The 17,317-nt window shown below is 48.1% G+C and overlaps 1 protein-coding gene across 1 annotated transcript in view; it reads right to left on the bottom strand.

The window, feature by feature from the left end:
• Positions 1–17,317, bottom strand: part of LOC141954988 (hydrocephalus-inducing protein homolog) — a 208,826-nt gene that overhangs the window by 63,260 nt on the left and 128,249 nt on the right. Inside the window, 3 exon segments of the mRNA XM_074895066.1 lie at positions 1,091–1,292; positions 10,326–10,450; positions 16,277–16,476. Coding sequence (XP_074751167.1) covers positions 1,091–1,292; positions 10,326–10,450; positions 16,277–16,476 — 527 coding nt within the window.

The raw sequence follows: 17,317 nt of genomic DNA, 5'->3' as shown, positions 1-17,317 counted from the left end.
GAGCGGTAAAGGAAGGGTCCAGGCAAGGGCCCAGAGAAGGCAACGAGGTTTTCTTTCAACACATTCAGCTTGCATGGAAGTCACACACTGTGTAATTAAAAATAGAGAACAGTGGAAAACTAGTTTTGGCCTTCAAGGCATTTCTGACCTAATTATGTTGAACTTTATTGGCTCAGAAGCCTTTAAAAAGTGCTCCAGTTTAAGGCACTTTCCTGATCAGCTGTGAGCTAACTCCTACACACCTACATCCACGCAAGTCTGGAAAGTCCCACAAGGATTCCCTTAATCACCCAAACTTTTAAGTGTCATTTCCAGTTCATCCCCCCGGGCTATAAGTGTGTCTCTGCTGCCTGAAAGGGGAATGTCAAAGCTTCACCACAGACACCCTTGGAAGAACCTGCCCCATCTCTCAGCACCATGAAGACACAGGCTGCTGCAGCCCAAACGCGCTCTGTCCCGTGCTGCCCTGCCTTCCCTGCGGAACCCTTCACCTCCAAATTCTCCCCAGTCTCTGAGGAAGGGTAGAAACACCTCGTTGTGCTGGAAACCGGGACAGTGCAAGGCAATTCAACATCCTACAGCAGGACGGCCTCAACTTGCTGGGCCAGCACAGCACCTGACCCTGCACATTCCTGGAGAAGGAGCCTGCCACCTTACCAAAGCTGGAGTGGAAGAAGCTGCAGTGAATATCACAACAGTTATGCTACCTGCAGCTATGTTAAGTGCTGCTACTCAGTGCAGTCCCAGGGAACGAGTGCTGACACTTTCCTCAGCCTCATGGACGCCCCATAACCCAGGGGTCTCTGGATATCAGTGGTTTGGGGCTCCCTAAAATGCAAATTTGCTCTCTGAGGGAATCCAGTCACTGCAATCAACCTTTCCTCCACAAAACGCCATCCTCAGCTGGACTATGGATGGAGCTGGAATGCGAGGCACTGAGCTCCATTACCCTAAAGCCCAGGGACACCTAACCTGATGCCATAGATGGTTTACTTGCCCTAAACCATTCAATGCACCACACCTCTTGAGGCCACATGTTAGTTTTACCCTTGGGCAGTGTATCTTACTGAAATGAATCTTTCAAACGAACCTCAGCCTCTGATGATCCTCCTCTTCCTGAGTTGAAAAAGCCTTCCACTGGAAGTGAACCTTGATTTCACTCCGATTGTGGATGACTACAGATCTGTGGTTTGACAGTGTGAGGTAAGTCTTCTCAACTGTCAGGGAGCTCCTGGCCAGACCGATGTTGACATCTACAGCTGCCCCAGAGAGGCTGGTGTGAATATCTTCACCTGGAAAAAAGCACAGGGGAGTCTTTGCTCATCTCACTTGCTGATGGAAGTACGAGGAACAAAGCAAACCACCAGTAACAAACTCTTACAGCTTTTAGCTGTATTGGCAGTTCCACAGATCAGCACATTCATCACATCCTGACAGCTGCCCGTGTACAGAATGAGGATGGCACCACCGTCAGCACCTTATTTCTGGGTGCATTTGTAGAGATCTATCCCCAAGGTGACAGTATGTACAGTGAGATTTTTCCGATGTGCCCAGGTGGCCTTTGGGTTGCCATCCCACTCGAGTCATAGAGAATTCTGCATCCAAGTCGTTCAGGTGACTCTGAGGAGTCCCACCTCAGTCAGGGCTCGCCCAGCGTTGTGTCTCTCCTGGTCCCTTGTTGCTGACACCCAAAGATGCCTGGGGGCACGCAGGCAGGAAAGGGAGGTTCAGAGGAACAAGTGACAGCCCAGGGCAGGATGGGACACAGAAGAGAGCTTCACTGTGTTGCAGAAGCAGCGCCCTCACTTGCTGTGGGTTTGTGAACACGTGTCAAGACGAGACTGGTGGGGCACGGCCCACCCCGACCTGCCCATTACAGCCCTGCAAGCCCATTTCCTCAGCCGGGACCCTGCTGCTTATGCCCGAGTCTGCAAGTCTACGCTGCGTCTTCCCAAGCCGTTCAACGACCAGAGCGAGGGCATCTTTGCTTTCCACCTCAGAGCCCGCTGAAGAGGAGAGTGTCCCTGGCTGTGCACATCAACTGACCAACGACTGGGGCCTTGCTGGAGGACCTGCCAGCACGTCACCCTCCCAAACAGACTCCCACCAAAGGCTCCCTCCTTTCCAGAGTTTTCAAACCTTCCTTCTTCCCAGCCAAGTAACTCCTGGCAGTCAACTGAGATCAAACTTCAGTACCGAGCTCACTCTTCCTCTTGCAGGCAAGTGTTTCCCAGGTGAGACTCAAACAGCAAACGTCAGACACGCTCTCTAGAAACGGCATTTCTGTGGAGTGGCGCTTAAAGCCTCAGAGCCAGCCCCAACGGACAAGTGCAGCAGCCTGGCCGTAGCCTGGAGAGCATCCCTCTGCAAAGGCAGAGCCTCCTCCTCCCTGCACAGGTCACAGCAAGGCAGCCAGCCAACGGACCTGCCTTTAAAGCGCTACTGTGCAACAACACAGGGAGAGCGCTGGATGTGTGCTGGGTGCACTCCTGAAATCCGAAGCCAGACACAACACAGCAGAATCACATTCATTCCAGGGAAAAAAAAAAAAAAAAAAAAGTAGCCCCCTCTTTTGGGGGGGCACTGGGGATTGACTCACCCTTAAAACACTAGTTCTCCAGAGTCATTCACTCATCTCCACACACAGAGAACCCAGCCTTCATGCCTGTATAGCCTCAATTTCTCCGCTCTTAAGGGAGTATGGAGTGGTAGGGATTTGTGGTCAGAGATGAGAGTTATGCTGCAAGGACAGCAGCAATGTTTACAGTGACTTGACAATCTGCTTTCTATAATGGACAACTTGGCATACAGAAATGACTGATGTTCAGGAGAGTTACAGAGGCGGGTATGCTTTATGAGCACTGCCTCTCCCTCCACTGAATCCTTGGCATATATTGGCAAGCAAAGGAGCCAGGAGCCAAGAAATGGGAGACATGCACAGTGCCTCGAGCTTGGGTTTATGGAAACACGAGCCAGCGCTCTACAACGATCAAGATGACAAACTACTGCAAAATAAACACCATGAAAATTATCATCGTCTCCCTGCCTAAACCCATGGCCACGTGCGTCTCGAAATACTGGGTATAGTTCTGATCTCAAAAAAACAAGCTGAAGCATCTCAAGCTAAATAGAGAAGGACAGAAAGAACAATTTCAAGTATGAAGCAGCTTTTATAAGAAGATTGACTACGACTCCTCATCCTAGAAATCATACGGGCAATAGATGGGAGAGGTTTGTAAAAGCATGGATGGCCTGGGAAATGTGAATAAGGAAAAAATTGTCACTATTTGTCATAAAACAGGAACCTGAGGGCCTGAAATAATGTTATTAGACAGAAATTACACAAAAGTGGCAGTCCTTTTCCAGGGAGTATTCCTTCCTTTGGAACACACTGCCACAGGAGGCTGTAGAGGCTAACAGCTGCAAATCCAGGGAGAAACCGGACAAATTCTTAGAAGATAAAGGCATCAGAAGCTATTCAACAGAGATGAGAATAAAGCCTCCAGCACAGAAAAATGCTAACTCCGGAGCCCGCGAGGGAGAAAGCATGTGCGCCGCCTGTTTCTACACAATTTGCTAAACATTCCCTACTGCTGCTCTCGCGGGGAGTTGCTGGGGACGCAGCCACCCTTGCGCTCCTGGCTGCAGGCACCGAGGACTCTTCTGAAGGCTGGAGGGTTTGCCGGAGCACCTTCTACCACCGAGAGCATTTGGCATCGTGCTGAATACAGACACCCACAAATCGCCGGGTCCAGGAGAGTGCGCACAGCTGCCAGCGAGTCAGGAGGAAGCCACGGATCTGTCTGCCAGGCCCATGAGCTGACACGGAGAGCGGACCGGCCAGGGTCGGCCACGGGCGGCTGCAGGCTTCATGTCTTGGGTGTCAAAATCAGATGTGACGTTTCATTTAAGACTCTTGGCTGTTTTTCAATAAACCCCTCTGTACTGTAACAGCGACATAGCACTAGGCATTTCACTTGGCAGGGCAGTGTCCATGGCGTGTGGTTTGGGATGCTTGGCTGCCATGAAAGCGCATCTACTGAATCTAGATGTGTCTGCCCTATCATTATTTACACAACGTGATCTTATTGCAGACTGTCAACTCTCTCATTCTTACATGCTTCTGATACATTTCCTACAGGTGGCAGGACACAGCTTTCACTCTGCAACCTGAACAAAGCAATGCCTGAACTTGAAATTAAACGCTAGACTTTTTACAGAGCAGCAGAACAGATGCTTCGGGTTGTGCACTCCTGAGTGGTGCTCTTTGACACAGCAGAAACACCTCTGTGTTTTACCCCAGCATCCATCCACATGGCTACAGACACAGGTATCAGCACACCACGATAACTTTTCACTATCTTGAAGTGAGAAATCTGTGGGACTCCTGTTGTGCAGGAAAACAGACAAAGAGAGAATTTACAGAAGAGCTAAAGCATCTTTCTGAATTCTTCTAATACTACACAAGCATCCTGGTACAAGAGGGAGTAATTTTCAGAGCAGTACAAACTGAGCTTAAACAGAAAGGATAGATGAGCAAGACCTTGAACAAGATTTCGAAACAAATTTCGGGTTTGATGAAGAACACATTCCTAGTGTCCAAGAGCTGGTACTTTCCTTCATTGATTACTGCTCTAAACATTAGGAAGCTGGTAGCCAGGTCAATTAGACTGAAGAGAAACAAAACAGCACCCTGATGCATTTTGTCTTCACCACGACATATTCTTCCTCTATCCCTGGGTTTCTCTCTGAGATTCGCTCTCTGAATTTGGATTGTAAATCTTTTAGGAGTGAATGACAGTCACATTTGGAATATTTAGGTAGCATGGAAAGCAAGTGTAATTTCATTTGCCCAGTCTGTCAGAAGACAGTGCCTTCCTGCTGCTGCTTTTTCACTGAAAATACAAGCAAGCAATGAAAGGAGAGCTCTTCACTCAAAAGGATGTGACTGTACCCCCATATCGACCTATGAGAAGTAATTCTTCTGCTCCTGCTATCATACCCAGCTGCCTCCACTGCCGGCATATTCTTGTTTTTCAAGCAGCGTGCAGAGGTCTCCGTTACCACTTCACCGCCGGAGAAGCGAGTCACCTCACCAGGCCGAGCGATCTCTGGAAAGCTGGAGAAGTCACCTACAGCCTGATCCAGCCGCCCCACCATGTGCTTTTTGCTGCGTCTCCCACAGAGCTACCACCAGATCAGAGTCAGGAGCGTTCCTCTGAGCTGTTTCGCTCTTGGGAAGCTGATGGCTTCACCTACAGGATGCGCCGAGTCTCCGCCGGCCTGAGAAAGGCGTCTGTCCGTCCCCACGCCTGTATCTCCAGCCCCAGAGCGAAGCATGGAGCAGCGACAGTCATTTGCAAGTGCTTCTCCGAGGCGGTGTTCAGGAGCTGCCTTCAGACGTCATTAAACCATCACGTTATTTACTCCAGACCTCCTTTATAAACCTCACCACTAAATAACTGCTGCTGGCAACACAGGTGTCTCTAAAGAACCACTCCCAGGCTACAACAAAGCTCAGAGCATCCTCCTCATGACCGTGCCCACAGTTGTTGCTGTAACGGCCAGAGTCCCCAGTGTGGCCCCGGCCTCAGCAAAGCACCCACTGAGCCCACGCAGCACAGTGAAAGCAGAGGGTCTCTACCCCAGAGGCCCTGCAAGGAGCCATAAGACAACAGATGGGGATGAAAAGGGAGGTGGAACGCAGTGACCAGGCAGCAGTGCTCCACAGGACAGGCTGCAGGCTCTTCAGACAGCTCTCCTGCACGCTGAGCCATCTCCCTGCAGTCAGGCTCCCGCCGTGCATCCTTCTGTGACCGAGCACCCACCGCATTCCCCAGCACCCCTCTGCACTGTGCTTAGCAAGAACTGTTTGCCTGGTTCCAGGATGAAATACTCCGGCACAGGAATATCCAGAAGCCAGCACGGAGGCTTTGTCCTGCCCAGCATGAAGGAGCTTTGCAGAATGTTTTGAAAAGGACGATGAAACCGTCAGAGGATGGAAGACCACTGCCGCGTACCCAGGATGCCGCGGGCTATTTTTAATCGTTATTGCTACCACAGTAACGACACGCTGGGGTACTCGACTGGCTGAAACATTGCTTTTGGCCATGGGGAAAATGGTGCAGGAACTTTCATTCTGATTGCCTGGCAAAGACATGCTAAATAGACCACCTAATAAATCAGTCACCCTTCAAGCTGTTCTTCTGCTTCTCAGCAGATGCTGATCGATCCACAAGGAAAGGAGCTAATGAATGTTCAGTTCTGTCCTGAAACACCTCCACCGGTAATGACACTTAGAACACGTCAGTGATTCCCACTGGTGATAAGAGTAGACAAGCTGTGGTCAAGGATGACCTGCAGAGAGATGAAAACCACATTCTTCCAGAAATCTTTCACGTGCTAAAAATGGGGGATGCAGCGTCACGCAGATGTCTGTTTCTGTGCATGCCTGAGGATGAACAAAACAGCCAGAAGGAGATTTCTAACTTCCAAGCCACCCTCCTAGTACATACATCCCAGTCTGTGCTCACGCAGTCAGCTCCATGGGTTGCTGGAGCAGGGGTTTTCTTCAGAGGGGTGTTATGTAGTTGTGGAGCTACAAAGCTGTGCAAAGAAACCTCAAGCAAATGAAGCACAAACTTCATTCCCCTTCATCTACCCTCAAAGTGACAAATCAGCTCTCCTGAAACACAAGGCCCTGGAGAGGGGCCATACTCTGCAAGGAGCAGAACAACCTTACCAATAACAGCATGAGAAAAATTCATTATTACAAGCAGCTCTAGGAAAGGGGAAACAAAGACAGGAAACAGTTGTTACCTATTACCTGTTTTGATAGAAACAAACACTCTGGAGACCAGCTAGACTCACCCATCAATCTAAGTGGTTTGAACTATAAGAGCATATAACCAATCGGCTGTATAAAGTATTAGTTACCAACCCTCCGTCTGTTGCAGTGCTGCTACTGTTAGGATGCAAAGTCAACATATAATTGCACAAACTCCTATTTACACCTTTTTTGCCTACAATATACGACTCCCTCCACTCACTTTGAAGCAGATGTACGAGAACATAAAAGTCTGACAGAAACCAGCCATACTGCTGGGAATTCTCACAAGAGAAGGAAAAAAAAGCACAACATGCACTCACCACCTACGACAGGAGGAAAGAAAAATCCCCTTGCAAAGTTTTTTAATGCCTCATAGCCCAAGGAAAATCTAGAGAAGCCTCTTGTACACCATCAGTCTGGCTTACACCTTAGGATCTAACATGGGAAACAAGATCTTCTTTAAAAACTCACAGAATAATGTCAGTTTCTAACCATCTGCCAGCACTAAACACAAAATAAAAAAGAATTACAGCAGTTAGAGCACTACAGGGAAGCTTTGGATTCAAAAGGGGCTCTTGCTTAGGAAGCGGAAGATTTCCCCACCTCTTAGCACCTCTAAGCAGCTACCGTAAATCTTCCTGGTGTGGAAGGAACGGAGAAGTGCATGAAGATGAACAGCTGCAGACTGGAGTGGCAGTGGCACACAGCGGTGGGCGTCAGAAGCTCACCGTCTGTTGCCATGAATTTAGCTCAACAGTAGCTTAACGCTACTCACAGAAGCACCAGAGCCCCTGTAAACACTGGCACAAGACTAAGATTAAAGCCAGAAACTGGTTTTAGTATTCCCACCCTGGTATCCTGCACAATACAGGGACGAGTCAAGGATGTACCGAGGTAGGGAGTTTGCTCAGGCAAGTACTGAGCCTCCTCCATTCCGGCTGAAGTCAGTTCAAATTGAGAACACTCAGCAACTTGTCTGAGCGATCTCAGGAACAGAAAATGCAGCACAACAAGGGCTAAACCTCAGTTAAACCCTGCTGCCTGTCCACATGCATCAGTGAATTTACAAAGGAGAAAAAAGAGGAAGGAAAAGACTTGGTCTACAGACTAAATCAATAGGATTTTCATTTCATTTTCAAACGAGTTCCTAGAACTCAGTGACTGCAATGCCAGCCTTGCAAGACAGATGACAAGACCCTTGGTCGAAAGGGGGTTCTTAGAGGAAAGAGAGCAGAGCTCTGCAAAGGTGGTTGCTTTCTCCAAAGCCAAACCACAGATGACTATCACAACAAGGCAGTGTTTTCTCAGATGCTTTATCCTCGTGGTAGCTGAGATGTTCAGAGGTGCCGGCACGTCCACGCTACCATTACTTGTTCAGCCTCAAACAGCAATAAACAGCCAGGGCTGGGATTTCATGAGTGTCCTGCATGTGTACAGGGACCACTAACACAGCGCCAAGCCCCTGCATGGGTGGCCTCGTTACCGAAGTAAGCCTGCTCAGCCAAGGAAAAGGATTCAGCATCCCAACACGTTTACGTTCCCAGATGGAGTATGAGCTGGGCTTTTTCACACCCAGACCCATGTACATGGGGGAAATGGAGGAGCTGGGACATGTAAAGCAGTGAAGATCAAATTTTCACTGTAAATCATTATGCTCTTAGCAGCAAAGACATTTTCTTCACACTCACCTGTAAAGTTTGTAGCAACACAATTACCACCACGCGGACAGCCTGTCCAGGGGACAGCACCTGCACTCCTAACCAGGACAGTGTAAAGGAGGCACAATTCTAATCAGCCAAATAGCAGGCAAAGGGAAGAGCTTCGTGTCTCCTTAAGCAATGCTAGGGACAGATCTGAATTAAAATTAAAGCCAGGCAACACGCACCTGATCCTGCATCAGTCACACTAAAACCAGTGGGATTCACTGAGAACTACTGCCACTTGTGAGCAAGTCCATACAGACACACAGTAAGGCAAGGAAAACGCCTCCCAACACCCTACACTGATATTTTGCTCTTAGTGCCTCCGCTTCATAAGAAACAGTATGTTGGCAGCTCTGAAAGAGCAGCCCAGCTGCTTTTTGTATGCGAGTCGCAGGGAGTCTGACAGCGCAGGACAAAGCAGCCAGGGCTCTCCCCGCCAGGCTGGGTCACACGGTCTGGTGCTCTGCACTACGCCTAAAACAAGCGGCTTTTAAGACCGATTGATTAAACGCTTTGGTTTCACTTCAGCAATTAATCTCAGCAGCCTTTTACTTCTTTGTATGCTGCAAAGTGTGAGAAATAATCCCTTAATTATTCCTTGCTCTCCTTCTCAGTCTGTGGTTTATTAAAAAATAACTGCAGCGCCGTATTGACAGGCAGGAACAAATCCTGCCTTCATCTCCCAGGCAGCTGCACCATGTTACGGGGAGGTTGCCCACCCCAGAGCCAGCAGATAGTTTGGTCCCCGTGGCCTGTCCATGAAAAGCACTTTGGCAAAGATTACCCATGGAGGGATCAGGTGTAAGAACAAGGCTCAGGTTTTCCAAGCAAGCTGTGAAGATCCCGGCCCTGGATTCTTCAATTGCACTTTCCATTTCACATGGTATAAACCCCACCGCCCTGTTAGCCCTCATCCAACCCAGGAAAAGATCTATCCCTCTGAAGTTTATCCTATAGGTTCCCTAAACGCATACAAATGAGGCACCTTTTGTCGTTCTCTGAAATGTCAGTTGTTCTGTCAAGAAAGTGTTACCCAAACCAATGAGCTTCTCTGAGTGAGCATAGATTTTCTGTGAATGTGTCACTGACTGAAAAATATTAAACAAAGCTGTGATAACTCAGAAGGCTGCAAAGAGCATTTGGAAGATATAAGAGAATTTACAGAACTTCTACAAACTCAAGACAATAAAACGCTCATTGCTGGGCTAAAGCATCGCAGTCGCACCTAGGTGAGGACATGACACTTCCCAGGAATGAAGTTCAGGAACAGGGACAAAACAAACCTCTCTTTCAGGCAAGAGAAAATGCACACCAAATGCGTTCAGGCAACTGAAGAAGTGTCTTGAACAGCATCACGAGATACCTCTGCTGAACCAAGGCAGACAGAAGCCTTTTAACATCACACCTTTTCTTGAGTTTTTCCCACCTACTCTTAAAGTGACACTATTTGTCACTTTTTCCCCGAGGTAAAGGACAGGGGAGGTACACCTGGAGAGGGAATTAAGGTGGCTGCGACATCGGGCAATGATGGTAGGTGACTGTCATGGGGCGTGCTGGGGGGAGAACACCGTGCTGACAGCAGGGATGGACCAGCACACAGCCACACAGGACACACAGAACAGGCTCAGCCTTTGCCCTTTAACTGCTCCCTTCTAAGCACGGAGACGTGCAGAGGTTTTGAAAGAAAAACTTTTAGAAGTAGTTTGCAAAGCAAGTTTAACGTTATTCTGCCTAGAAGGGGCTCTGTTCTGAAGGATGCAGAGAGCGTGCACCACGCAGTGCCCAGCACTTACCTGTGTCATAGTGAACTACCAGGGAACCGGAATGATCCCCGGTCTTCAGCGGGTGAAACTCCACTGTCACTTGCACGGCATCACCAATCCCAAGAGTCCCGATGGAGGGATCCACAGAGAAGGGGCTGCAACGCAGAGAAAGAGACACATCAGGGCTACTGTGGGCGATCCGGGGACCACACTCCTTTTGCAGCCTACTCCACTTCAGCTCATTGGGCAAGCAGGAAGCAAACAAACCACAGCCAGCAGAAAAAACAGAACATAGAGGATCAGAAATGGCGCTACAGACTCTCACTTCTGAAGAGATCCGGCTCTCCGAACATCCTGTGGTGTCAAACGACCTCACCTCCCCCATACTCTGCATCCCCATCTCTGCAGGGAGGCTCAGGAGTCCGACTGCTGGCAGCACAGCCAGAGGATGGGTTCTGAGGAGCACAGAGAGGGTGAGAGCGATCTGCCTGCACAACCTGACACTGACTTCCGCGGGAATCTCTCTTTTCCTGCCACCTATAAACTCCACCTCAGGAGATGCAAATGTCAGGGCACTACCTGTCCCAGTGAGACTGCAGCCTAGCAATCACACAGGAGGGAGAATAAGTGTCTTTCTGAAGACCAGAGAATAAATATGATTTAATTTGCAGAATTCAATTTTTTACCTTGAAAACATCCTAGTTTAGCCTAAGAAAGGGTGCATTTCGTCAGCATTACAGTGAAAGCTGCTCTAAGAAAAGGAACAATCAGAAAAAGCTGAATAAGTGCAAACGCGGATTAGAGCGATACAAGGACGTGGAAACAAGACACGGCAGGAGGATCCCTTGTACAGCCTGAACCGTTAAACCCCCGGCTACATGAAGTGCCATTACCAGGAGCACATCAAGGCGGGTTTAACAGGGGTTTTTCTGTGTATTCACAAGCACTGCAATCTGGGACTCTGGGTTGTCATCCAAGCTCGGTAACTGTTTGCTTGGCCCACCAGGCAAGTTCTGTGCAATGCATTGGAAAGAATTATGAAAATGTGTTGGGGTACTTTGGATTTAATATGAGCAATTATGATTTGTCACCAGGTAAACGGCTCTTGGCTGACAGACACAAACCTCAGTGCTTTAATGCAAAGGGACAAGCCAGGTGTAACATGCTTCTGCAGCTGGGCTTCATGGCTCTTCTACAGCCCCACTTAGAAAACAAAAAGTTATTGCTTTTAGTGCTTTGCTGGTGGTCAATTTGTCACCTTAAAAACATGCTCTGGAGAGTTTTACCATCATTAGAGAATGCAACACACACAAAAATACTGAGAACAACTGGAGCCATGCGCAAGCTGAACTTTGTTCATATAAGTAGTGACAGCTGATGAAATTGCTGGAGTTTCTGCTCATTAAGGAGATGTCACTGCAATTAGGGGCCTGACCTGCTCCCATTACAACCACGGGAGCATTGCCACCGAAGCACGGGGCCTGCAATGTTTGTGTGCTGGGCCTGAGACTCTGGAGAGAGGAGGAAAGACAAGGCACCACCAGCCTCAGAACCGGGCTGTTCTACACGGTCCTGCACCCGCACTGATGGTCACTGACAGGACTGCTGCAGGTCTCTGCCAGGGCTTGGGTGAGATCATTGCCTGGTGTGGGAAAGGCAGAGATTTTGGAGTTTCTTTGGTTTTGTTTTTTGTTTTTCTTTCAGACATGTTGCCAGAACAGAAAAGCTGCCAGTTAAGGGGGATCCTGGGCAACACTTCAGCACTACCTCCCATCCTATCACCTTCCTGCTCCTTCCCCATGTCTACATACTCCTGCCCTCAGATGGATGGGAATAACCCTCCCGAAGATACCTTCATCTTTTCAAATTGTGAAAGGAGGATCCAGCCAAGTTCAGGACTCAGTTCTCAGGGCTGAGAAATGGAGCACAAATCAGATACTGCCTGTCCTACATCCTACCCCACGCCGTACCCCTGAGACAACTCTTCCTGCTGTAGTGGGAGCTCATTACCCCTCACATGGACCTGGTTCTCCAAGACCCAAAGATGCAAGCTCCATGGTTTAACTTAACTCCCCTGAATTTCAGTCACCATCACTAAGCTGTTGTCTGCAGCCTACAGACGAGATGCTAAGGAGACATCCCTGACACACTGTCACAGCCAAATGAAAACCACTGCTGAGAGATGGCACTAGCGGGATAGACATTGGCTTTTTACCCATTAAATGTGAGCTGTTCTTTGGGATAATTTGCATCCTGTTAGATCTACCCTTTTAATGAATCACTACTGCTCCTGAAAGACAGAAAAGATAAGGTTTGGAGGCTTTTTAATAGCTCGTTTTCTTCTGACATGCTTTGTAACTATGTCCATTTGTAGGTTTGCTTTGTTGTACGACATCTAGACTTTCACATGTCCAGATCTCCCAATGGCACCTTGCAGTCCCTTATGCCGCTTGTATAAACATATCTAGCCACACCAACTTAGGAGAGACCTGCCCATCAGTACTTGCCGAGATCTTGCCTGTTATTGCCCTTCAGAAAGAAAGCAACACTAGATTCGTAAGCAATTTCATCATGATATGTTTTGGCATTTACATCTTGCTGACTTTCACCAGGCAACAGCTCCCCATCTTGACAGCTGGGCATCCCGTGATGATACCAAAGGCCAAATACTCCTGACAGAACTGAGAAATACGACTGACAAGTGAATAAAGCTGGCAGTTCTGTGGCCCAGGCTCTCAAACTACCATGCTGCCTGTTCTCCTGAACCACACCTTTGGCACACGCAGTGTGCAAGGAGGCTGCAATATACTTCAAGTGCCGTGGCATGTTTATCTCCTGCAGCCAACCTTTCTTTGGTCTACTGGGGCCTTATAAAGTCATTTGAGTTTGGGAAAATAGATTTCATTACAAGCTACCTCCAAACCCAAGGAAGACAGTAAAATTACTGGTGATTGAATTGCCTCTTCTGTCTACTAAGATCTATTGCAGGGAAAAAAAAAAAAAAAAAAGGTAGTTTCATCTTGGCATATATTATTTTATAGTAACGGTATAACAACCAAACTCAAGCAATATATCTTTTCCAGTAAACCCAGTCTGCTACAGTCAAAGCATCCAAGACTCCATCTCTGTGCTAAAAAATCCTGTCAGCATCACGCAAGGTCTGTATTTCCCTCTTTCACTGCACCTAGGCTCAATTTTCATGTCCTTGGATGGCCTTTGCACGTCCTACGGGAACTCGCCAGTCTCACGCCTCCATGTAGCGTATGGGTACTACAGGGAGGGATACAAGGGGGCTCGAGGCACTGTGCCTCGCAGGATAATTTCCTGAGCCTTCAGAGCTTGGTGGGGACATTCCTAAATGGATCTTATCTCAGACTGATCCCCTCTAGCCCCATAGCATGGCACAGCACAACGTCAGCAATGTCAGGAGAAGGCAGTGCTGCACTGAGATCTGCTTCCAGACACCCTTTTCAACTCGGATGTACTGGAATGACATTTATCTCTGTGAATGTCATGAAGCAGAAACTGGTTATCCTGCCTTAACAATGAGACAACAGGAAGAGACTTTCTCTATTTATACTATTATTACTTTCTATTACCATGCTATGCAGCTAAGAGCTGGGTATGGACACGCAGAGGGAGGAGAGCACGAAGCCAGACTGCATAACAGGGAGTGCTTTGGTGGTTTTCTCCCTCCATGAAAAGTGATCAAATACGCGGCCATGCTTCTGGTAGAAACCATGGCAAGGGAGAGCTCCAAACGGGAACAGCAGAAGGATGCTGAATTGGCCCCATGGCTTCACTTAAGAGCTCTTCCCTGGAGGGAAATGCACAACAGAAAACATCAAAGCCTTTAATAAATGACTAACAGGCAGGGAAAGTCATCACGAAGTGACCAGATGCAAGAGCTGAGGGGAAAGGTTAGGACTGGAGATGGGCTGAGAAATGCACTGAAGGTGAAGGCAGACAGGTTATGCTTGATGCCACAGAGAAGGAAATCCAGAGAAAAGCTGCGAGGAAACGTGATAGGAGCAGCACGATGGACTAGGAAATGGTGGCATCTGCAGCTGACTTGTGAATGGGCAAGAGCCTGAATATGCTCAGGCCAGAAAACACAAGTTTAAATTCTTTAGATAGAGAATAAAGGACACAGAGGTCACTTGATGGATCTATAAGCTTAGACAGATCTCTCACTCCCTTCTACTCCACTAATCCTCCTCCTCTCACATGCAAGCATGTATTTTTAAATACTCTTTTAAGAGTATTTAAAAAGAAATCTGAATGAAAGTCAGGGCAACTTAATTAGAATAAAATGCTACTTATATTCAAAGATTTAAATCGTCTGTTTGAAATTTCAAAGCAGCTTTCAAAAGTTTATCATGAAATGGAAGAGATGGCAGATGCCCTCAGCTGACAAGGGAAATCATATCAGCTTCCCATCCCTGTACACATGCAGTCCAGTTGTTCAGAATTTTTTTGTGTGCAGCTTGAAATAAAACATTTGCAATGCCTCCCATTTCTTTATTGCAAATCTGGGCGGAAATATTTGCTCAAGCTCAGAAACTCTTAAAATCCGTATCAAGGAGGACTCGACGTGCTGTATCACTCAATAGGAGAGTTGGAGAGTCCATTGCAAAAAGATGATTACTGAGATTTTACTGAGTATTTATTTTGGTGGCAACAGCTAGATCTGGAAATCCCAGAGGAAAACTGTGCAGTGATTTACAAGTTCCTGCCTACGTGTTTCCACAGGGCAAAGAAGCAGCCTCCTTAAATAGCATCCTAGAAGCCTGCTTAAATAGCCTTGCCAGGGTTTGGTGGAAGCTCCTCTTGAACCCTCATGTTTCACAAGAGAAAAGTAAAGACTGGCCTTTTGAGCCCTGTTTTCCTGGAGAAGAAGTTGAAGCAGCTCAGGTGCACCAAGTCAGACCGCTGGTCTTTGCTGCATTCTTGACCTCAACTCCTACACCAAGACCTCCGGGACCAAGCAACTCACCACGAATTACCAGCCAACTGAACCAGTTTCCCTGCAGTTGCATCACCCTCTCCCATTCAGCCAACTGGGAAACCGGGGGCTGTCTTCTGAGACCAGAAGGAGCAGGACAGGCTGTCCACAACACAACTCATGTCAGGCATTTGATTCGGGACCACCGGAACACCACGTGCTCGCAGCCTCCCAGAGCATGGCTGTCTTTGGCCGACACTGGTATGGAACCACTTCAGAAGGCACTCGGGATCAGGAGGTTGCAAGCTGGATACTTACAGATTCGAGCACTCTCCAGGAAATCTGGGAGAGATAAAGCTCTAGAAGGAAAGGCCCCCAACCCATGCACCAGACACTGGCTGCATCTTTTGCCTGTGCCCTCATTAGCATGCTGCTTTGGGGCTGTGGTGCAGTTTTTAAGCCAGTGTCTGCTCATCTCCACCTAAAAGCTCATTCTACTTAACATTTGGTCTCACGGACCAGACCAAACCTACTGGAAAACAAAGTTCCTGGCCTTTGTCAGGGCCTCAATACCAAGTGCTTTGATCTACGATTTCTAATGGCACTTGCATATAAAGACACAGCTGCTGGTAAATTCGTAAATGTCTCTCCCCAGCTCACAGCTTGCCCATCTCTTAACACTGTGTTCGGTCTACAGGAACCGAGCTCCTAGAGCTGTCGCCTGCCACGCAGCACCTTACACAGCCCAAGGGCAGCCAGGTTGCCTTCTGTCATGTGCTCTTTCAGTCTAATGGAATCGGTCTTGCGAGATGCTCTGTTGGAGACACCACTGCAGTACAAAACCTCGCTGCAGCACGCAGAGTTTTATCACAGGTTCCATCATACTTAAAACACTACAAGCAACAGCAAAACCCACATGTCCTGCCCGTTTGCAGCTACAGCCGCAATACAGCAGCTCAGATGCTCTGGTTCCTTGTTGTTACCAACCGTGTTATCATGCAACAGTGTTTTGCACAAAGAAGATGAGCTCCTTTACCTCTCAGTGCTGATGCGGTAGCGAGCCTCCCGGTTACCCACGTTGCGAACCAGCAGAGTTTTCTGGGAGCTGTACTTGACTGGACAGACGGAGAAGTTCAGCTGGTCAGGGAAGTCCAGGATAGCTCGGGCACCTACAGCTCGGATTGGCACAATAAACTTTTCCCTTTCTGTGATGCAGGTGAGCTGGTGGAAATAATCCTGCAGGGAAAGAAACAATCTCAGCACAGTGCATTTTGTACCATCCCACGGCAGAAGAAAAACTGCTGGTTTCTATGACTCTAACAGTAGCATCCAGGAACGTCAAAGGGCTTTTTACCTTAGGGACCTTTCATTCCTGTAGTGTGAACAAGGCTGCTAACTTGCACAGAAGAAACAATCCCATTGATTCACCTGCTTTCACAGCAAGCTGGCAGAACCTGACGAAATTTTCTGATACTTTGATTCATGTGAGGCACCAACATAGAGCAATTTCATGGAAGGGATTACAGCAGTAACAAGAACCCGTGATCATCCCCACCGCAGATGATCAAAGGCTCCACTAAGCACCCACTGTGCCACAGTACTAACTCCAATCCCAGCAACACAGTGACCTCACTGATGCTGGCCAGGGAGGGGATGCTCAGGTGCCTTTTCAAAAGGACTTTGCCACGTGCACGACCAACACTCAGTCTTTGGTGAAATATTTAACAAGCTGGACATGGGAATTGTTTTAATGTCAGGTGAGTTTAGGGTAAGTGTGTAATTCCTACCCTTTCCCAGAGCAATATAGGGACAAGGCTGGGGTCACACACCCTTAAAAAGCTAGCTGATCCATCTCCCAACCGCAGAACTGGCTCAGCTCTACACCCAATCTACTCCTGCAAGATGCCTGACAAGTACTTAAAAGCACTAACAATTCCACCCCTGCCCTCAGCAGCCTATTCCAGCTCTACACTAGACTTAAAGAGTTCTTCCTGTGCCTAATCTCAGGTACATGAAGGCAAGGCTAAAGCAACAAGGATTTGGCCTCAGAGACAACCATGACCTTGAGAGAGCAAAC

The sequence above is a fragment of the Athene noctua genome, unplaced genomic scaffold, assembly GCF_965140245.1.
Source record: "Athene noctua unplaced genomic scaffold, bAthNoc1.hap1.1 HAP1_HAP1_scaffold_50, whole genome shotgun sequence".
Lineage (NCBI taxonomy): Eukaryota > Metazoa > Chordata > Aves > Strigiformes > Strigidae > Athene > Athene noctua.
The sequence above is the reverse complement of the archived record's forward strand: the minus strand, read 5'-3'. Positions and strand labels throughout refer to the sequence as shown.